The sequence below is a fragment of the Syngnathus floridae genome, chromosome 20 (assembly GCF_059516105.1).
Source record: "Syngnathus floridae isolate MCC-2025c chromosome 20, RoL_Sflo_1.0, whole genome shotgun sequence".
NCBI classification, from domain to species: domain Eukaryota; kingdom Metazoa; phylum Chordata; class Actinopteri; order Syngnathiformes; family Syngnathidae; genus Syngnathus; species Syngnathus floridae.
Window position 1 is genome coordinate 3,509,259 of NC_142432.1, and position 24,083 is coordinate 3,533,341.

At 40.7% G+C, this 24,083-nt stretch overlaps 1 protein-coding gene across 3 annotated transcripts in view; it reads left to right on the top strand.

Moving 5' to 3' along the window:
* The window catches only part of kcnh2b (potassium voltage-gated channel, subfamily H (eag-related), member 2b), an 80,869-nt gene that overhangs the window by 734 nt on the left and 56,052 nt on the right, over positions 1–24,083 (top strand). Inside the window, exons 2-3 of one of the 3 annotated variants that reach the window (XM_088363788.1) lie at positions 713–1,437; positions 9,974–10,204. In XM_088363788.1, the coding sequence (XP_088219914.1) occupies positions 1,362–1,437; positions 9,974–10,204 (307 nt within the window). In that variant the 5' untranslated portion in view covers positions 713–1,361. Of the gene's footprint in view, positions 1–575; positions 1,438–9,973; positions 10,205–24,083 lie in introns of those variants that run through there. The other 2 variants (XM_088363789.1, XM_088363790.1) reach the window with 2 other exon arrangements.

Sequence of the window (24,083 nt, forward strand, 5' to 3'; positions counted from 1 at the left end):
CATTTTGAGTGGTTGAAAGTGAAAAAATGGCTTAGTTACCATATCTCAAATAGTTGAAACTTTTGGAAAAAATAGCACGCGCAGTATCAAATCAGTACGAGGTTTGACCTGCAGTGGAACACAATGCAAGCTCATTTATTTGACACCAACAGCCTCATAAATGCTTAAAATTGGTTTGGTTGGCATTTCTTCTAATGAGAATTTTTTCCACAGTAGGAGTAAGATATATTTCCCTTGAGGATCATTCTTGAAGTTACATGATTTGGAGCAACCACAATTTACTACACAGCAACCTTAAAACATGAAAAAAATGAATACATCTTTGGAAGTTTGGAAGTATTTTTTATGTGAACATTAGTGCAGGATTGCAATTCAATGCTTATGTTATATTGTGCTCAATAGGCACATGCAAGCTGAATGAACTGCTATGCTAACAATACATATGCCTAATAGAAAAAAAAAAGAAAAACATGTCGTACGTGTTATATTGCTGTGATTGACGTTTTTGGCGAGGCATTTTTATTGGGTGCTCACCAGATATTTTTTATTTTAATTAACTAGTTGCCGCAAGCCTGCATCTAATTATTACATTTAGTCTCCAATTAAACGAGTGCGTATTTCTAGCGTTGGTTTGTGCATGGACTTTATTAAATTTCATGATTATCCACTATTCCTGCCACAATGTATATTTGTTTTTTTGTATTGGAGGTAGCTTGGAACATTTCAAATCAACAGAAACCGAGTGGTCGCGGCACAAAGGGTTAACGAGGCGCAGCCAGAGCCGTCGGAGCTGAAGTCATCCAGCAAAAAGCGCACAGCGAAGGAGGAAGAGCAAGACGAGGAGGAGAAGAGCTACGCAAAGCACCTCCAAAATACTCATCAAGGTGGACATTTTTTCCAACTATATTTGCATGTTTTAAGAAGAACTGGAATGAGCAGCGAAACAAAGGCAACAGCCCTCCTTGGCTCCAAGCACCGCGACGCTCGCAGCCGCGCTCCCCGAGTTTGCCTCACAGGAGCGTGCTGTCGTGCGCCATGAGAGGAGTATTGTGGCTGAGCTCCACTGAGAGGAGGATATATCACCTGACAACCACCCTCCTCCCTCTCCATCACCTCCAAAGGGGGGAAAGAACCAGACACCGTCGCTCCCCCCATCTTGCAAACGGGAGGCTGTGAACGCCTCATAATTAGTTGCGCGTCATAGGGAAGGACAACTTTCAGTACCGGTGGGGGAAAAAAAAAAAAAAAAAAAAAAACCTCGGGGCAACTTGTATCCCTGACTGGACCGAGCTGTCAGCGTCTCCTTCACTTTATAAAGTCAGGCAAAGTCTTGATAAAGTCCTGGGGCCACCGCATCGAAGATGCCGGTCCGGAGAGGGCATGTGGCTCCGCAGAACACCTTCCTGGACACCATCATCAGGAAATTCGACAGTCAAAGTAAGTTTAAATTCCAATAATAATATTCCTAAATAACTCCATGACAGGATTTGGTACTTCTGAATGAAGGCAACAAGCTCCTTTCCATATAATTGTGAAAGTGTGTACTCCCCTGGTTTTGTGCACGTTTGAGTACTTTAATATACTTTCACATTGTGTACAATAATGTATGTTGTGATTAACAAATGGAGAACAGAAAAAAAAGCTGATTGAGAATTTATTTACTATGATACTTGAGGCAAAAGTGTGCCCTAGTTGTCCATACTATTAATATTAAATATAGAATGAATAGGAGTATTTTTGTACACTTTTCTTTGGGGTCAAAATAGTACTATTCAGAATCATATGGCAAAGTATTGACATCCACGTACTTGTATGTTCTTTGTCCTCGCTCATGAGATAACTTTGGAGCAGTATTGTTCTCAGATAATAGCGAAGTGGATGATCAGATAAATCAAAACACTGACTTAGGGTCAAAATGATTTTTATTTTTGCTTTCTTTATGTAGTATGTGTATTGCAATTGTGATTCATTCGTAGCACTTAACGGCAATTATCAGTTGAGTCTTTGGCAGCTTGAAGCTACATTATTGCGGGCTGGAAAATAATCTAATAACCCAGCAAATGTGTTTATTCAACCAAAAAATGATATACATTTTTTTTTAATCCTCTAAATGTTTCATTGTGTCTTTGGGCGTGGAGCTAGAAGGTGTTCGTTTGTGCAAAATGTGTAAGCAGGTTCCTCACACCCCCTTCCTGGACCTTTGATGCGTATCATTCATGTTTTCCCAACGTGAAAGCGTGAGCAGACTTCAAACGAAGCCAGGCGGGGAACAATGGCACCGTTTCTCTGGAAATTCACCCCAGGGCACGATGAAGAGGAGGGTGCTGTTGTATCAGGTTGCCAGGTTGATTGCATTACTGCAAAGTGCAGTCAGTAAAATTGTATAAAAAAGTTCCCCAACGTTGGTTACAGAGCAGAGTACACAAGGTGAAGGAATAGCAGACCTTGAAAGTGAGTCCTCGACATTAATCCCCACAATCCTCTCCTTTTTCATCCTGTGAACCTCTCGCTTTCCGACACACGTCATTGCGCAGGTTGCACTTGGCCAACATGTCTTCATCACAGATTTACATCTGTTCAAGCGAGCGGCAGGTTGCTGCACCTTCATTACCGGGTGGGATGATTATTTATGAGGAGCAAAATTGTGCATCTGAGAGGTCCATAAGCACGCATGAGTGCTTTCCAAATGTCTCCGTGACTCATTTTTCCCCCCACCAAGAATTCTCCCGCGGTTGGAGCGGCGGGTCTTTTAGTTTGCCTACCAAAGCATGCTAATGGCGATGGAGAGCCCCACCTAATGGCTGTGGTTTAATCAAGTGGTGGATGGAGAAGAGGCAGTTCAGTGGATGCGTTTTAATTTGCTGATTCCATGCCAAAACATTTCTACTTAAGTGGTGTTAGTAGATAAGCAACTGCGCTTGCATTTGGGGTCGGATGTCAGTGCCCCATTGGATCCAGAAAGTGGCGTTGTTCTGCTTTGATTCCAGTTTGTTGTTTGGATTTTAGGGAAGCTTCTTTTAAGATGGTGCTGGAAAGTTTTTTTTTGTTGGGCCATAGTCCTGTTTTAAAGAAAACAAAATGAGATTTGGAGCTGGTTGGGTTACTTTATCAGTCATTTGTTTGATAATCGATTAGCTGTTGATTAATCGGTTGGTTAATGCTTAAGTCGGAACAACTTTAAAATTAATTTCTTTGATGAAAACACGAGAGCTAATTTTCACATTAGCAAAATTGAGAAATTTCAGTATCAAAGTTTGTCAGCCCTTTATTTTTTATTTTTTAACACAGGCTTAATGGAAAATTTTGCCTTGTAACATGGTGTTTTCCAAGAGTAGACAACATGACTACTTAAAACAACAAGCAATTGTACAAAAAAAAAAAAAAAAACTTGTGACTTCCTTTAAAAAGAAACTTCATAGACAGCATGTGTTGTTCGATCTCTGCTGGAATCATCGTTATGTAAGCTGTCTGTTCTCATTTTAGGCTAAATCAATACTCTCAAATCTTGGCATCATTTTGAATCTAGTGAGACTTGCATTGCGATTAATCGGCCATCAGTCCGAGGCGTACCTGAAAATCATCCGGTGATGGACTCCGGTTACCCGCGACCCGAATGAAGACAACCGATACAGAATTGGCTCCTTTGATGGCTCTTTATCAACTTTATCCAGGCGACAATCAGAAGGCGTTTGGTGATGGAAACCATCGCAGGTGGGAATGAGTCTGGAGAGAAAAGCAATCTCCACGCTCCGACGAACATGGCAGCCTAATTTATTTCCGCTGTGGCGTAGTGCTTTTGAAATGATGTCCTGGGATCGCTCACCGCGGATGCTTAATAGTCAACCTTGGAGAAAGATGATTAAGGAGAGAAAACTACAACAGTTGTCATCAGTGGTGTGCTGGCCAAAAGGACGGAGAAATTCCGCTGCATGCTTTTGGACAAAAGTAGTGTCTTGGACTGAAAATGATAGAATTGCTATGACATCATCAGCAGTATGCTGATCCAAGCTCATCTACGAATCCAACGGGTCAAGGGTACACGTCCACTGTCAGGATGTAGGCGCTAATCCGATATTCGACACAGACGTGGGCAAGAGGTCAAAGCTATTTGCCGTGCATTTATCGACATGTCCGCTGGAGGAAAATCAATGGGCAGAGTCATGTTTGCTTCCATGAAAAGTTCCATAACTTGCAGGAAGGCCTTTGTACACATTCACAGAATGTTTTATTTGAATATTTGATTTGCACTTTTTATGTTCACGTAGAGCAGCATCTTTGTCATCTCAGGAAACTAATCAATCTTATTTCCAAAATGTGTATTTAGGTCCGGCTAGAAATTTCTCAACTGTGTCTTGGTCTCATGTGGGCTCATTGTGAAATGTCAGTGTTTGTCCTGAGGGTGTGCTGTTTATTCATTTTCAGCCATTCACTGACGATGCATAATTCATATTTGAGATCATTCCAGTTGCTTTGTTTGCTCCGAGCCGTGATTCAGACCAAATATGATATAATAATATTGTCAGGGGAAGCTCACTGTTTCTGTGTTGCCTGAGTTGATGTAACTGATGGGCAGAGCAGACAAAAAGAAAACGAATACTTTCGATTTAATATCTCAGCGGCATGTCAAAATTAGTCCTCAAAATATTGCTCAAGTTCTAAATGGACTTCTTGTAAAATGGAATTGCCTTCAAACGACTCTGACTCATCCAATTAATCCCAAAAGTAAACTGAATGATTTTATTTATTTTTTATTTTAGCTCTCCACACGTTTGGGTGTAGAGCTGTACCACAACAACAAAAAAACATTTGTGACCTCAATGTGAGGCCACGGCAACCTTTTGGGGCTTTCTGTTATTTCCTATGCTCCTCAGAGAAGGACGTTGGCCAATTACAATGCTCGAATCCACTGTCCTCCCTTGAGGATGTTACCATTCGGCAGCTTAAAGTGCACGCACGCACACACATGCGCGCACACGCTCTTCCATCGCCATGGTAACTGAACCCCCTCGACACACCCACCCACACAACCTCCCACTGTCTTGTTCTCTTTCTCGGCACTATACACATAAGATCTAACAACATAACCTCAAACGATCAACTTTAACCAATAAATGATCAGCATTAATATTCAAATTGGGGGAGCTTAACATAAAAAAATAAATAAAAATGACCAGAAGAGTTAATAGAATTTATTTATAAGTTTAATGGAAATGAGGAATTGTGAGATTGTGACGAAATCTTGCAGAATGATAGAAAGCTGATTTATGTTTTATACTTCTATTGATAAAAAAGCATTCAAATAAAATACTAGCAAATCAAAGATTGTCATATTTTTAATCTCTTCTACAAATTGCTAGCATCTTAAGCTACAATATTATGGCATGGCTGTCATATTCACCAACGTTGTTTACTAACAACAGCAGGTCGTCCGCCGGGGTGTTTGGAGCTTGACGCATCGCTGCTCCATTGTACTTTGATGAGCTCGGCAATGAGTTGCATAATGCGAGAGGCCTTCATGTTCCCAGCGGTGGGTGGGGCGGAGGAGAGGGGCGCTTTTAGCCGTCCTTTGAAAAGACCTGGAAGTACAGCTGCTGAGTGCATGCATATTTCCGTCCAAAAATATCTGCATTGATCACTCGCAAGTCATAAAAACAAAAAATCATAAAGAAGAATATTTTGTCTGGTCACATGACTAGCCTTGCTTCCAACTATGGCAGAACGACCCAGTGTGCACCGACGGTCACATCGCCCAAATTGTCAGGGAGTGAATGTCGAGGTGTCTCCTAAATTCACAAACTGGGGAATAAATTGAGTACATCCAGGTAGCAGCTTTTGTTGGCGTCCGACCCCACTGCCTGAATTTCACAATTTTCCAGCCTTCACCATGCTCACTTGTTGTCATGGCTACTGGGAGCTCAACAACACGCCATTTGAACGTTTGCGATGTAATTCTGCTCGTCGTGTACCGTTACACAATTGGAGGACATTTTCATTTCAGATCCTTGTACATTCTTCTTTCTTTTCCTATGAAATGTCAGAAGAAAAAAAATGCTCTAAAGAATCTGCACTGAGTCAGATTAGTGATTGCATTTCTGTTGCATCATTATCAATTTGCAGTTTGTGTTTTTGCTCTTCAATTAAGTGGAGAGCATTTGTGGCCCCATTAGGGACAGTTGAACTTTATTGGAAGATACATAAACCCCTCAAACCAGCTTTTGCAAAAAAAAAAAAAAAAAAATCAATTTCTTTTTAGTCATCCCTCTGATCGTTTTCCTTAGATCTTTAAATACATCACCGAGTGATGCGTCTCCCTCCAGACTTATAAAATTGGGCGCCTATTATCAGAATGTATCCAAGCCATAAAACATCAAACACAAGCATCTCTTCCAGGTTTTTCTTTACCTGCTGGGATAAAATAATAACTGAGCAGGGACGCATCAATTGCACCTTGTTACGAAAGATTCATTGTAGCGCACATACTGGTACTTTTTGCAATCATCGTTTTTGACACGAATCAAACCTGGGAAATTTTGTTTTCAAATACCGTCGAGGCCTACAGATGTTTCAGGAAGTTCTCGTTCGTAAAACTTATCATCCCGAGCTTTTATGACCTAAGCGACATCATTTCCAGTACTTTTGTCCGATCGTTTAGCTTCTACTTGTTTATCGCTTCTTCATCAGCCTCCTGCTGCCCTTTCTCTGGTATCGTTAAAAAATCTATTCATGAATCTCCCATCTGTTCGGAATTCCTTTTCATTCTCTTGGGGCTACTACGCCACCTTGAAAAGGGGGGCACAGAAAAGGTCAGTTAACCGAATCAAAGACTCAAGACGTCCACGGGGGTCTTTGGGATTAATGCTCATTTGCATAAATTGGAAAAACCTCATTAAAACAGAGAGAGAGATGCTGTACACACTGTAGCCTGAGACACTTTGGAGCGAACAAGACCATTAAGGATTGCTGTGATTATGGGATTATCACCGTTAATGACAGTAGAGGGGGATTGGGCCTGTGTGCCATGTTGCGTGGAAGAAAACAGCGTTTGAGCAAAGTCGCCTATTGATTGCACATCTTTTCTCCACGAACATTATATGTACTGTATTTTATAAAGATAATTTTGATCTAGACAACTATTTTAGTTTTTGAGGACTTGTTGGTGGGTTTTGGATGTCCCTGGGGCTCCATAAAACATTTTTTTTTTTTTTAAAAATCCTCAGAAAACATTGATAAAAAATTAATTTGGGGGGATGGAGGGAAATGTGGGGAAAAAAATCGTGGAATTTTTTTGAAAATACCCCAATCTGGACTGGCACCTGGGGTGTCCAAGCATATTTCAGAGGGAGGCAGGGCCCCTGCAGCCCCCTTCTAGCTCCGCCAGTGCTGTTTTGTTCAATGGTTTGATTGAGACTAAAAAATAGTGTTTGTTACCAACTACTAAATATCGCATTGTACAAAAACACTAACAACTGCTTCCAAATTATAGGTTGTGTCTCGCTTTTCTAAAATCGGCTTATTTGCAACCACGACCAGATAAAAATATTCTCCCAGCCCATTGTTTGGAAATTCAGTAATATGAAATCTTCTGTTTCCATGGTAATAGCCTAGTTTGAAGCGGGGAGCTGAAAGAATTTCTCATCCTGTTGTGGAGTTTGCAACAGTGACACACACACACATAAATGTGCTAATTCTCTTTGTGCCTCTTGCGTAATATTCTTCATATTCTTCTCTCCTTTGTCGTTTCTCTCGCTCCCTTTATCCTGCCATCTGCGCGCCGAGCAGGCTGAGAGCTGCTGTGTGGACTTGTGCCTCTAGCACATGGGCTTCCCTCCTCATCCGCCCACGCGGTGTACTCGGGGAGATTCCAAGCAAACACAATAACACTCACGGATACACACTCACCCACGCACGCAGACACACAGCTCGCACATGCACGAACTGGCAGACTGCAGAGGAGCCCTCAAAGTCTGCCTCTTAGTGAATTATTCAGTCTGCGTTGGCGAGTCCTGCTTTGAAACGTTTGTACCCGTGTGTGTGTGTATTTACACGTGGAGACATTTCTACATGTGTGTGTGTGTGAATATTTTCCTCCTGAGCTGCAGCGAGTCTTTAATCAGCCATCTATGGCCTTCCAAAACTCATTAGAGAGAAATTTCTGAAAAAGCTGCCAGTGGGAACTGCCAGTGATGTCACAAATAGCAAAGATGGCTGGACAACAAATGCTAATTGTTGTGCATTGATGATGTTAATCATAGTCAGAGCAAACGTGGGTTCGGTTAATTCTTTTACTTTGTGAATATTAAATATGAGCGATGCATATTCAAAATCATTTGTTTGCATGTCCTCAGAGTGGCGGGTGAGGTGCGGGATAAACTATAAATATTTTACATCATCTTTTATGGAGCCTGTGACCTTCAATGCAATGACTTTCAGTTATGTGCTGTCTAAGTCTGAACACTAGAAACATTTTTTTTTTTTAAAGAAGGGTAGTGTAGGCCAGGCGTGAGAACGACTTTCATCGTCGAGGAGCTGCGAGGGTTGCAAATAAGAAACGTGAGATGAAGCCGACATGGAGAGAGACAAAGACACACAACCGTTTCCAAAACCAAAAGACGATCCCTAACAAACGAAAAATGATCCGCGTACATTCAAATGCAAAACCAAAAAACGCAGAGCAAGACGAACATTTGTCAACTCGGACTTGTTTGACAAGGTTCTTTCTACTTATTGATTCCATCTCCTCATGTGAATCTTTCGTATGTCATCACACACATACTGTGCGCAAAAAACGAATCAAGTTCTCTAAACGAGCTAAACAGCATGAAACAAGTCATCTTGCTTCCAGGCCATTATCAATGAGTAAAGAGCACATAGTCAAAAGGCAGAAAAGTGAAATGTACTTTATGCTCGCACACTGGCATTTCTGCCGTGGGATTACCAAGTGCTCGTTGCAGCAAGACAAACCTATCAAGTTTTATGGGCCTCGGCGGACTAGCGCTGCCGCTAATTCATGGAGGCGAGCTATCAAGCGCAACCACACAACGGATCTTCACTGTTTCCATGAATATGTGAACAGGCTTTCCATCACTTATGTCTCCAGTGAGAATGGCCTGTTGAATCCACAATGTGCTGCTTTGATAAACTATGTTCATGCTCGTAAAGAAAGAGGTAGGCAGCTGGGAGCAGTGCGATAATTGCCAGTGATGTGCAAATGAAGCTTCATGAAGCACTTGTGATATTTCTGGACTTCTCGAGATGGCATTCTTGATTTGAAGTGGAAATTTAATACATTTTCATTGCACCAGTGTTTGTCTTTAAACCAAGAGCACCATTTCAAAGAGTAAAAAATATAATTGTTTCATGAAGCTTCATTTGCAAAAATAGCAAAATTTTCATTTTTGATACCTTCGTGTGTTTGTGAACCTGAAATCCTTGAAGCCAATTTACAAGACAAAAATGGAATGCAAACAATACAAAATGTTGCTTTTTTATTTTTTTTATTGGGACCGTGATGCTTTTAATGACCTGCCGGCCTCATATTCCCCAATACAATAATCCTCTCGCTGAATTATAGTTATTTACGATCCCTAATGAATTATGCCAGTTGCAATCATCTACTGACAAATCTTTTTTCTTGCCTCCAAGAATTTGTCATCCTTATAATAGAAATGTTTCACTTGAAATAAGGCCTTGTTAGTGGTGCCAAAATGTGTTTGCAGTTGCCGCTGTCCAGCAAAAAAAAAGGAAAACTTTGAATCTTAAATATCCCTTTGCAGCCCCTTTTGGAATCTCACCATTTCTTATCATAGTCTCGAGGAAATGCAGCTCATTAGGGCGCTTTATGGTCAAGTTTGTCTTCAGGAAGGAGACCAGGACGGACTCATCAGGGCTTGATTGCGCTGATCGGTTGGACATACATTGAAAAGCAAAACTATTTGCATCTCACTATAACCACCTTTTTTTTTTCTTTCTTTAGGTCGCAAGTTCGTCATTGCCAATGCAAGAGTGGAGAACTGCGCCATTATCTTCTGCAACGATGGCTTCTGCCTCATGTGCGGTTACTCGCGAGCCGAGATCATGCAGAAGCCGTGCACGTGTAACTTTCTGTATGGACCCGAAACCAAACGTCTGGCCATCGCTCAGATGGCGCAGGCCCTGCTGGGCTCTGAAGAGAGGAAAGTGGAGATCAACCTTTACCGCAAAGATGGTAGGAATTTATTTCATTCTTTTCAAAATTGAGTCTTTGTTGAACAAGCTGTATGTGAGGATGCAAAAAAATGTGACTTAATATTTTAAGTTTGAATGTGACAATTCAAATTGTGTCGTGCTTGAGTTTGAAACTATTAGTTAGGCCTGGCAGTGCAAGTGCAGCAAATTTGAACAACTGGGAGTAATTCAGTGTAGCGTTTCGAAGATTGAAAGTAACCAAATAATATTTGAGGGTTTTTTTTTTCCCCTCCATTTTATGCATGAGCTTGTTTATCTGGTGTACTACTTGTCATCTGCATGCTCATTTTGCATGCAAGCTGTTGTGCATGAAAAACTTGACTACTTGGTTTTGATATGCTAATTTCCTGTCTCTGCGCCAGTGATTGGAATTTAATCATCCTTTTCCTCATATTTGCTTCTCTCCAAAGTCACGTAACTCCAAAAAGCAATTGTATTGCATTTTTTTTTCTTTCAATAATTACCATTAACATGACATCAATTTGTCTTTCGATAAATATTCTTAAAAGAAGCCAGGGGGAAACGTAACCTTCATCGTCTGGTTTCCAAGGGTGACAGCGTAATTATGTTTGCAGTCATGACTGCTGGACCAGTACCAGATAACAGGAAGCCGGTATTGGTATCAGTAGGCAGCTTCCATGGCAATAAAATGCCGCCATTGTATTCACGCTGGCAAGTCCCTGAGCCTCCGCTCGACATTTTGCACCTGCGAACGGCAGAAGGACAAAAAGGAGAGACAGATGGAGGAATATTGCGGGGTAGATGAAAGGCCTCGGAAGAAACGGAGGCAAAACGAGAGGGCAAGAAGACATAAGAGGCAAGAAAACAACATAACAGGCAACGTGTGGAATGGCGAAGGAGAGAAAGAGTGACAGTTTGAAAGTGTCTTCCTCACATCATTTGAGCACGCTGGTGGTCAGAGGAAGTCACCAGCTGTCTCTTCTCTGCACGTTTTATGTTCTAGTCTTCAGAACAGAGGCTTGACGACACAAACAAGCCGCTTGTCAAAATTCTGCAAAACATTTTTCCCCCCCTCTGATGTTCTTATATTGCCCATTGGATATATACAGTAGATTAACGTCGACACTGTTGACTCTAACAGTTTTAGTCTTTCAAAAAGGGAAACGCTGAGTTGTTTCTGTTATCGCTGTTCCTTCGCTTTGTTTTGTCTGGTGCTTGCAATTCTTGGCCGCTGTTTAGTCTTCTACTTTTCAATTTTCATCCGTGCCCGTCTCGGGATGAATGCCATTAAGGTCAAACATCACAACAAATTAACCAAGTAAGTCATTCATCGTAAAAGGATGTCACTTCTTCCTAGTATTTTGAATAGTCATTCTTTGATAAGAAAGATTGTGTTTGTGTCGTCGTTATAAGGGGAAGCTATCCCGACATGCACTCACGGATGACCACAATACATGCACACACTCGTTTGGGCCCATTTATCTAGTGCCAAGCTTCGGCGTGAGCCTTCACAATGATAGATCTCCCTTCTCGCTCTCACGCTCAATTGTCCGACTCCGATTGCTCACTAGCTTAATCAATCATGCTCTCCAGGAAACCTGCACACACACTCAAAGTCATGTGGGGGCTCAGAAGCAAAAGGGATACTGACCTAGTTGGACATTACTCCACAGGCAAGGTTCCATCTGCACTTGGGTGCATTGATTTTGCATTGGAACTTGAAATTTTGTGCACACACTCAGGGCTGACAATGAGGCGCTCTAAAGTGGTCATGCCGGAAAACTATCAGAAGAGAAAATGCTATTTTGGTAGTCAATGTATATATAATGTTAGATAAATATTGTACTTTACATTGTGATTGTGTCAGAAGAATTGTCTGGCTCCAACTTGGGAATCCTGTATTGTTTCCTGTATATTAGCAGTCCATTCAAGTGGAATTGAAAAGGAAATTGCTTTCCCTAAGTCTGAGCAATCAGGTGCGACGTTTTTACGAGTGCAGACAAAGAAATCGGCATCGTGATATGGAAATAATTGAACGTTTTCGGCTCAGACTTTAACACGAGGATACATTGAAGAGCAGACTCGAGCGCTAATGCAAAATGAATGAGATGTTCCGATGACAAAAAAGAAAATGTCAAGCGGCCCTGTTGGTAATTTGTTCATTCTATTCCGTTTGTCATGTTTGTGCTGTGTACTGAATGAACAGTGCGGCGTTAACGCTGAGATCCCAGTGGGAACATGGCGCCCTGTTTGACTGGAGGGACTTTTGATTGCCTAGCAGCAGTAGTTAAGCAAAGGTAGGCATGGGGTTGGCACTCTCTGGCACCTGCCATGGATCTGGAGTTCTCCTAACACTATTATCATTTGCCCACACATGAAATTTCATTATGTTGTTTTTAGGTCAGGAGAAGACCTTTCAAAACACCATAATGAGGTTTTTTTTTTCATTGAAACTCAATGACATGTTATTAAAAAGAAAAAAAAAATGCGTCTCTATTTGTGACTAAGCCTGGAAAGAGATAGAGATTTTTTTTTTTTTTTTCTGTAGTGGATTGGAACACTTTGGTGGTCATCAGTCGCGGTCATCTGTCTCTTGATAAAGCGCCTCGTTTCTGGGTTAGCATGCACATTCCTTGTTATTAATGACATCCAAATAATTTATCATGACGCGTACGATTTGCGTTAGCGCTGTATTGTGTGTCTGCCTCATTAGTCACTTAATGTGGTATGCCAAGCTGCTTGGCATGCTCACACGTTCACTCGCAAGTGACACAGCCCGGCCAAGACGGAACACGGCGTTGGCCTTCCAAACAGCATGGCCGACGATCTGTTGCTGTGTGCTTACTGGAGACTAACAGCCGTATCAATGTTGATGTTAGGTACACAACAGCGACCTTTCCATCTGTTTCCATACGCTGATAAGGAGCCTTGTGTAATTGTGTTAAAGAGTCACTTTAATTACCTTCTGATGGAAATTACTTCAAAGCAGCCAACAGGCTTTCAACAGTAGCTTTCAGGTTTTTCTCTTCATTTTTATTTGAATGAAACTAAATGATATTTAATCAGATTTTTTATTAATTTAATTCAATATTATTATTTTTATTTTATTAGTTTAATTTAATATTATAATGATATATTTTTATTTATAATATTCTTGATATTATATTTTTTTAGATGGATTGATGGATACTTTATATATCCCAGGAAAATTAAAGTTGCAGAATTCAGCTGCAATAAAATAACTCATGAAAGTGAAACTAAAATCTAAGTAGTTATTCACGTATAAATCTTCATCATGTTTGCATTGGGATATAATTTTAATCTGTCCATTATAGCAATGATTTGTCCATTTTTTTGTTAAAAACAGTAAACAAACAATTAATTGATTAACTATTTAGTAATCGGTTGATTGTGGATTGACAAATTAATCATTCCGCCTCTACAGTATTATTTTATCTTGGTTCAGTGATTCAATCAAAGTTAAATGAGATGGAAAAATTCAAATATGACTTTGCCCATAATGAGACCAGACGTGTGGTTCAAAGTCCAGTCAGGTAAAGCTCATAAAAAGCACGCTGGCGATGTGCATGATGTGACTGAGTAAGAACGTACTTCACCAAAGTGAAGGTTGACCGTAAACGAGTGATCCACGCTCGTAATAGGGTTCGGAGATGAGAACGGGGGTGAAAATAAACAACATCCAAACGGGTAATGGTTTCACTCGTATGGATTGAGCACTTCATTTGTCTTCTTGGCAGTAGGCCATCAGCGGCTGTCCGTCAAATCCTGCACTTGCGTGTGGACCCTAATATCAATCATTTGTGATTGAGTCTCCTCCATGACGCAAATGTCTTTAATTCTTCGTTGCTGCGCAGACTAAAGCGGATATTGAATTGGAGGTAGTCCATGATAAATCCAAATTAAGAAAAGGCTCAATTTTTTAACGCGGTATGTAAATTCCTAATGGCTCCGCATTTACTGGCATTGATTATACAGCCCCATTGCCGGCTTTGTTTATGCTTGGAGGGAGAGTAGTCAGTTCGGGATATATTTTCACGGTTTCTCCGAATTACTCTATGTATCGTTTCGAATTGAGAATTGTTTTTCTCGTCGCTTTTGTCTCACAGGCATCTATCAGCTTTTAAATTAGATTTGAAACTGCATTCTTTTTTGCAGCCAGCTTTTGACGACTCTTCCAATTTTTAACCAAATTACATCTTAACTCATTCACTGCCAACTCGGTTAATATCTTTGACGTCAAAGGCACTGAATGGCCAATTTGAATGCAAGAAAATCAAAAGTAGCACAAAAAAAACTTATTGGTGTGAATCCAAACAGCAGCAAACCAAATCTAGTGACGACATTATATTGTCAAGGACTGTTAAGGGGATGTTTAATAACCCGGTGCAGCTAATGATGTTTAACGCATAGGGTATTAGTACGCTTCTGAAATCTCGTTGTGTGTGTAAACGCTTTATCTGCTGAAATTGCCTTCCTTTGATCCATGACACTTTGTCTGTCCTGTTTCTCAAAGTCAAACGTATCATCACCAACAATGACAAAAGCATTTTCCACCCGTACTTAAGCTTTAAATATCAACGCCCGTGTTTACGAGAGCACTCAAGAACCAGCCGAGGTCAAAAGTAGATTCAACTTATCGGGTAGACTGTCTTTTCCGATGCTTTTAGGGACTGAATATAGCTCAATTTAGAGGACGAGGGGGGGTAATGGAACAAGATGGACATTTGATAATCGAACAAATCCAAAAGAGTCATTTTTAGCTACCAGTGCATACGGGCAACTTTGCTGATTCGTTCCAATTCAAAGACTTATTGATTCGAGTGCAGTCGAGAAAATCTTTTTAACTTTGCTATTTGCTCGGCTTCCGTTTTTAAAACACCCTCACGCCAGGTTGCCCTATTGATTTCTTGCGGGGGATTCCGGCCACTCATCCTCAATCCACCCTGAATCGGACTCCCAATTGGCGAGATGAGCGCTTGGCGCCAGGTGATATCCCGACCGGCGGTCAGCTGACCTGCTGACTTCAGATGGTCCGATAGTGCTCGATACTCAGGTGAAACCCTAGCGCCTCATCCCGTTAATCCTGGACGCAGCAAGCGCACACGTGAGCCGAGGCTCGCCTGGGGCCCGATTCCGCATGCAATATTCACCACTCACGGCTCGGTGTAGCTAATCCACGGCTTCTGGAATTTATGGTTCATATTACACTCAGGCTAGCGAGGAGCTTCCAGACGGTGTTTGCACTCAAGTCACAAAAACCCCAAACCAATTCAAAGGCGGTTTCAAGGGCTTTACAATGTATATCAACGAAAAGCAAAAACAAATGATATCCAAACAGAATACCATTACCAAAATCAATAAAAGGTAATCGTATGTTTAACTTTCATACGGGTCACGTTATAAGTTTGAGCTCCTTAAAAAGCGTTTAAAATATTCCTCTAAATATCTATTCACCTAGTAAATGGGAAATCTAATTAAGTAAAAGCTATAAGGGTGCCCCATCATCCCTTGGCATTTCATCAACTCATCTTTTCTTTCTTGATTAAAAAAAAAAAAAAAACACCATCGAAACGACTTTGACATTTAACAGCCTCAAACGTCCGGTATTTTTTTTTTTACTGTCCCAAAAAGTCATTACGTTTTTTTATTGAGATGGGATACTCGGTTAGAATAACAAGCACGCTGAAGGAAGTGTGCTCGCCACTACTTAATTAAAATAAATTACTTTTTAATTCAAAGCAAATCATTCACATATTTGTGACAGTAAAAAGTTATACCAAGGGCAAGGGAGCGCTATTAGTTGGACTCTTGACTTATTTAAGAGCAAGTGTAATTCCATTTGTCCTATTACAGTAAACAGCGGCACCTCTGCTGAGTAAAGTGTCACATCCAGCTTTACTTCAAGTGGCTCTAGGTTACACCCCGATGCCTCCGACCCATACATTATTCCTTCGGTGTAAATCCACACTATAGGAAATACGTCAGGTTGTCTCAGATGACACCATCTCCTTAATTGCCTCACTCGCCCCTCCCTTCCTGCTAAGTCTATTCCACTTCAAAGTTTCTTTTGGCCGCTGTTGTTTGACACTTGAAGCGAGGCCAATTTGAAGAGGCTAACAAGATATCTGCTGACAAATCCATTGCGCTTGTGTCATTGTCTACTATAAATATGTACAAGATGGGATCAAAACAATACACCTCTGACTGGAACCACTTGAGACTATAGAAAAGCTATTTTCAATTTGAGGATCAGTTCTCTAAGTTGATCTGTACCAGCTATTTCTAAAAGAGGAATGGAGTGAATTGATTTTTAGCCAGCATTCTTCCAGGGAGTTGAAGACAGGCTATGATATAATAGCTTTTTGGATACATCGCCTTTAGCTCTGAACTTTTTACAGGATAGTATTGTTAGCACATCTTTGTTTTATGACTGCACGAACTGGTTCTCTCAATTATCTCCATCAATACCCGTCCAATTTGTCGAGCTTATTATTTATCATCAATCATGAGCAGATGGTTGCATTTGAAATTTTGATTGCATCTACTATAAGCTAGAAAATTCATATTTGGGCTTGCAGTTATTGTCATAATAAATAATTTGCAGCATAGGACCCGCAACATCTTCCCGATCATAAACTATTCCTACAAATGTCTTATTCTGTGGCAAATCGTAACATTTTTCAGTCTTTCTAAATCTACACACAGGATAAAAATAGCAGCAGGGAAGAACTGTTTGATCTTTTGAAGGCTTCACTGCCCAGAATAAAATATTAAAATCAAATGAAGCCCATCTGCCACCAGAGAAGCTACAAATCCACGACATTTCAGTATATTCCTCGCCTTTTGGTTTATTCCTTCAGCAAAGCCATCAATCTATGTGTTCATAAATGCGCTTCTCTGCATCTGAGGTAAATAAAGCGTGAGTTTAATTAAAAGAGAACATCTTCTTCAGGTCATTTGCTGCAGTGGCGAATTGTTACCGCTGCTTCTCTACCTTCGAATATAGTCTAACACCATTTGGATAGAAGATCGTTCATCTCTGCAGACACAAAGACATCAGCCTGTGTGTTGGAAAATAAACAAATAGTTTAAATGCTGTATATTATCCATTAATCCACATTCTTTACTGCTTGTGCCCACTTATTGCAAAACACGTACCCTATGATATAATATAATATAATATAATATAATATGATTATTTATATATACATATAATATGTTTTGAAACTTTTCATTCAGTAGTTGGGAGAGACAGTTGAACTTTTTGTGCTGCTCAGTGAGTTGGTGTGTGTCTGTGCTCGTGTGTGTCTTGCCCCCCTGAGTTTCTTGCTGATTAGAGCAGGTTTTGCCATGAGCTAATCCAGCTCTCATGCTCTTGCTCGGCGAGTTTAGGCCACAGGGAGCAGAGGGGAAACACTCAATCAATCCCCCCCTGCCTTTCGGAGCATGCGAGAGGTCGGTCATGTCACACCTCAAGGTGACTGCAGAATACATAATCGTAAACTGGCAGACACATGCGGTGAGCGAATAAGCGCCGTATCATAACCCCGCTCATCAGCATGTGCACAAATATTTTGTCTGACTTTTGTTTTTTTAGACTTAACCGAGTTAGTTTATTGCTAAGAAAGTGAGCGCTGATTGTTCCCCATTTTTGTTCAATCACAGCTAATCTAAACTGATAATAAATGACTTGACATGACCACTGAATGATTCAGATCTCATTTTCTATTGCCAAAGGTAAATGTCATTCAGACAGTTACAGATGTCCTGTGGCTAAATCAGCAGAGGATCCCTTTAAACGATTGAATCGGAAATGAACATTGCAACGAATCATCTGCACTTAATTGCACTGGCAATAAGCAAAAGCTTCTGCCGGGAATATTGAAACACTGCACAATATTGAAAATGATTCTAAAATAATTAAATACACTCTCCGAATTGAACTGGAGAGGTTTTGAGGTTTCATTTGTCGCCATCCGCCCAAATGCATTATTACCCAACTCATTTCCTCTAATCTTTTTCTTTCCCCTCAAACAAATAGTCTCACTTCACCCTCCAAAGTGAGCGTAAGCTGATACGGCAATAAACTGAAACTTTCTGAGAGCAACACAGTATAGCGGGATTAATTGTGTGTGTGCTGTGTGGCACTTAATGCATCCTGGGAGGATGCTGTAAATGCAACCACTCAGCAGGATGACAGAAAAGCAGCAGGATGACAAAAGGAGACAAGGAGCGACTGTTGACCTTGCCTTAGCCCGGGGTGGGCTCTGTTGAAGGAGTGTCACGAGGAGGCACCATGTTGTCATGCTTGTAATCACAAGTCTGTGCTCCGTGCTGAAATGTGATTATCTACTCATATATAGGAATGAGCAGTTCGTGCATACAAAGATGGGAAGATAAGAACACGAGACTTTTTCTGATGAAGTGTTTGTGTGAGACTTCCCAACAGCAGGTCTAAAGCCCTTTTTTTTTTTTTCCAGCTGTTACATGTCGTCAGGCTGGTCCTGCTAATGGCAGTCCTGTTTCTCATTAGTAAGACCATTATCGCTCCTCCATTATTTAATTGATTTAATTCCATGTCCCGTTCTGCTTACCACTGGTCCGCTTCACTTTTGGGTTCAACACACCATGCCTGCTTGGTTATTATCAACACAAGCATCATAATAGACTCACATGTAACAAGGATAAAAGAAATCTTTTTTGGTATATAAAGTCGACTTTTTAGATTAATTTTCTGTGCAGAAGTGGCTTGGATCTAATGTTGATCCTTTCAGTTTAGTGCATCTGTGAGAGAGAGGGCTGCGCCAATGTGGGAGTGGTCACAGCCAACTTCATTCATGCTCAATACAAGTGACTACTTATTATTCATAATATATGACCCTGGAACATATCCCCACCTTCATTATTTTCTTCCATAACAAAGATATTTGCAAATCCAAGCCAATCTGGCCGGGAACAACTCATAATCAGTAAATTTTATATCGTCTTTACTTTTTAGTCTCATTGTGCAAATGCTGCAATCAATCAAAATGAAATCCGCGACACTTTCTGGATGGATGATATTAGTCTTCAAGGCCCAAACACTTATTGATTCTGGAATCTTGTACTTTTTCCGCACATAAATCAAAGTCAATAGCATTGCCAAGAATAATAGTTAGGCAGCAACGATGCAGAAATGATTTTATGAAAGTCCCACATACCTTATAGAACAATTTAAGCATCCAATCGGATTGCTACTATGCTTCTCACAAAATGTAGTTGGAATTATTTTCATTTATTTCAATTTATTTTACTCAAATATACCGCAATATATTAACTAACATTAAAACTCTTTGTCATGCCTTTTAGCGAAAGTATTTTTTTCCAAATGTCTAGTTTTCCATTTCCCCCTCTTGTCTATTGCTGCACTTTCATTTTGTTTACATAACAGACAGACAAGTCCCTAATCTTGCTGATATTATTACGACATAACTAAGTCATGTGTAAACACGGGGAAAATGTGGGGGTCTATTCAGACCCGTCCAAACCAGACGGGACCCCGGCCAGATTAAGGTCTTTACAGTAGAATGTAGCTTTATCTCAACATCCACAATGCAGTCTCATTTCCTCTGACATCAGATAACACAATTACTATGTGAATTAGAACATGTCCTGATTACTTGCACATTACGGGGCTCTCTGTACAGTCTGGAGAGATTGCGCCGATACAATCTTGAGAAAAAAAAATGTACAAGTCAGTAAAGTGTGCCGGAGGTTCCTAAAAAGAAAAAGGCGGAACAATCAAGATATCAGCTTGTTGCTTCATGGTATCACATTATCATTAATTCAAGTGGGAGCCTGGAGGCGTGAAACACAAACAAGCTACTTCACTCGGTGGTATATTAAACATCTAATTGGGAAAAAAAAATGTTAGGGTACACGATTGAGAAGTTAACGGACTTTCCCGCTATCTTTTCGCTTACATAGTTATTTAGAAACAATTCATCCATAAAAGTAATTAAATTATTCTCTAATTGCATTATTGCTGATTCTGGTAGCATATGATTAAAAAAAATCACGTGCTAGTGTTTCCCTTGTCCAAATTTGAAAAAAAAAAATGCATTGACTGCTTTAATGCATCTACACAATTAGTTTGCTTCATAAGTAAATTGATTATACATCTATTTAAGCTTTATTCAGACTGACGACAGTCAGAATGGATCAAATAGATTCCCCACTAACCATCTTTGTATAGTTTGGCAGAACAATTGGATTTTTTTTGTGGTTTAAGAACTCAGAGGACACCCACTTTAATTAATCGGGTTCCTCCATTCATTCTTATTGCCAGCTTTCCAATAGATTTCGGCATAATGGCTCCACACTGCAGTCCAGGGAGGGCGGGGAATCGGGTCAAGGGTCATTCATCAGTAACGGCGCCTGTCGTGATTTGGCAGCGGGAATAATGTTCTTTGATTTGGAAGCTTCAAGTTGGTTTTTTTTTATTACGTGGTTCTCTGGTCTAGGTTTCAATGTCACTCTGATCATCGCTGCCCTTTCAGTTGTGGGGGAAACCACAACACATGTTGTAATGCGGAATTGCAACTCGTGAACACATGCCCACCATTTGTCTCGCCCGCTTAGCCAAACGAAATTGGCAGATGCTTCGGTGGCTAAGTGTGTAATTCAAACTGTCTGTCCGTCAGGTGCCCATATCGCTTTTTAAATAAGCCCGAGTTGCTACCAAGGCCAATTCTAAATCTGGCCTTCTTTAATCCACAGCTTGAGAATCAATCAGCGGCAAGCTGCAACAAAGTCAACGACATGTTAAGTGTTTGTTTGTCTGCTTAGTTGCAGCTGTTTTGCGATCGCGGCCATCTTAGCGCACACAAAGGCTTACCGCTCATATTCCTGTCATCACTCGTTATAAAATTAAAAAAACATGTTTTGTTGGAAGGAGGGTAGCTGGGGTTGAATTCATTCCAGCGCTGTCTTCCCGAAGAAGCCCATAGGCTCTTTTTGAAAAAAAACAAACTCTTCTTTTCTGTCTTTAAACTATTTGAGTGTGAATAATGATGCTGCCTGGTCCTACCGGACTGTCATCTCCAACCACCTTTAATTGGCCATTGGGAAGAGGCCACATGAACAAAAAAAAAAGTAGATATCAAGGATACAAGAGCAAAATAGCTTTTGACTGGCAATTCCAAATCTCATAAGAAAGTTGAATGCTCTTCGGGATTCCCCAGTCAGCTTTTCGTGTTCATCACAACCGGATTCAAAGCAACAGAGAGGGCGAGATTAATTACGATATTGAGCCCAGGCCCTTGAGCTGCTCTCACCCTGGCTGTGTTCTATCGATAGTCTGATAGATGAAGGTGATGTGTCAAGGTAGTAAAAAGCACAGACAGCACACGGCATTGAGCTGTTGTGCTCAACGCTGAGGAGTGAGCCACTGGAGCCAAAGGCTTCTTCTGCCTTGTGATTGCTCTCCTTTGCTTTTTACAACTCTTTCCTTATCTGATTCACGAGATGACGAAGCTGCAAATGTGATTTAGTTCAACTTTGGCAGATTTTTATACTGCAACTCGAACTTTGCTAACCAATTCAGGAGCACTTGATTAAATACTTTGGATGTAATGTTTGCCCGCCACATCACGGCTCCTCTTTTGTGAGTTTAATTAGCTTTTGTTGGATATCTTGTTGCTAAATGTTTTACAACATCAATGCTAATTGGTAGACTTTTGTTAATTGATTCTTTTCTTTAATATTATGCTCTGTAAGTAAATAAAATTTGTTTTTTTCGATTTCATAGCACTTAACCTAGGAGTGACAAAACCAGCTTGAAAATTGCACACCTTGCGTCTTTTAATTTCCGACACAACTCCAGGTATATAATTGTGCAACAATACCAGCATACCAGCATGAGGTTTTTTTTTTTTTGCTGCCTCTTCTTCCTCTCTTACCGGCGCATTAAAACTTGACAGAGCATTCGATACACACTTGAAAAGCCAGCTGTCCAATTTGCTCCACTCAGTCTGAGGTCTCTGAAGTGCTGTTCTTTCCAATCCTCTCGCCACCATTTAAATGGCGCTGAAAGCTGACGCGGCGGTCTCGTTTGACTGTCATGACATCGGTGGGGCACGTGTGATTTTTCCACATAATGAGACGGTCCCGACTGCCAACGTCTCCACGCTGGGCTGCTCTCAAAGGCTCAGTGAGATTGCAGCGACTCAACGAGTCACCCATTAAATTAAAGTTGTAGCGAATCTCGAGGTTTAGCAACAAGTGCGCGGACTTTGACAGCATTTATCATTGGATTGCAATTGGCTTCCATGTTTTCTCACATGGTCTGAAGCTTTTTGCCAGCGCAGTAGCACCTTTTGTGTGAGCGGTGTAATTGAATTTGTTTCAGCACAAATCATCTCGGCAAATAAATTGCCGCCGACGCGGCGGTTGAAGCCGATGTGTTTGTGCTGAGATGAGTAATTGAATGAACTATGGGCTCTTATTAGTACCTCATAGTTGAGTGAGCGGGAACGATCACGATGAGCTTAAGTAGGAGCCATCAAGTTGTTAATGATTTGTACTTGATGACTTTGTCAGGTCTGGTTTTGAAAAGTACACAATGTGAAAAGTAATGTGATGCTGTACAAAGATTATTACGCGACAAAAGATATGTACAGTCGTTACCATTTATGTTTTGGGACCCTAATTTAATTGTTTATGGTTAATAGAGCAAATTCTGTCTAAATGTATTTGGAGAATATATGACCTTGGCAGTCAGCCACTCTTCATCTAGTTTGACTCTGTCCTTGGTGCTGAAGTCACTGAACTCTCCTGTCTCCATCTATCCATCTGTGAACTCCAGTGACCTTTCTTTCTTTGGCATTCCAGCTCACGTCTAAATATCACAGACAATTTCTGAGAGACATTTGTTGTCCGATGAGTACTACGAGTGATTTTCAAAGAAAGCCGCGGGACATTGTTTGAGATAATCAGCTTTTTTTCGGAGTCAAAAAAAAAGAAATTGAGCCTCCGACTGTGAAATAATGGTCAAATTTAGTCATTCCGATTACATTCACACTTTCTACCTACCGCTGTTTGACTTTCTTAAACATAATCATCCACTTTCTAATTTACCACCCCCTGTTGTGTCTATCCTTTCCTCTCCATCTCATTTACTTTGCCTCCTTTCAAGATAACTCTGCCAAGCTCTTACACCCCCCTCCCATTACGTCAGTGGAACATTCTGACCAACTATGGTCAGCTTTCAGGTTTTTTCCATCCAGCCATCAATTCTACCTAATGGCATGAAACACCATTAGCAGCTCATTATGCAAAGACATGACATGAAACCAATTCAAGGTTATCCAAGATACACATGCCACTTAACCTGAGGGTTGTTTGTGTGTGTGTGCGTGGGAGAGAAAAGGCCAAGATGACTGTCATTCACACATTTTGAAGTTCTCTTCTTTTGCCCTGAAGTGAAGAAGAGGTGGATGGACCGCTTTACATCAAGCTTGATGGAGCAATAAATAAGACCTGCTGGGTCATTGGTTATGTAGTGGTTCACATAGCAAACTTTCATGCAGCTAGCATGGGCTCATTTACCACTCCATGCTTTTCACAATTGCCCCCAGGATTGACTGATCATTGGTCCAAGGTGTCTAACTTGTGTCCTCTAAGGGAAGGCCGAGGAAAAAAATCGAAGTTAGCCAATGGTTCATAGCAGCTCCTTCGCAGGCTTTGTTTAAACCTGATGTTTCACTGACTCTATTTTAATAAGGTCTGATGTTGCCAGGCAACATAGAGCACAGTCTGTAGACTTTGCTGCGGTGCTGCACAACAGTTGTAAATTACCGCCCTATTTTTTTTTTATTACTTGAGAGGGTGAAAACTTT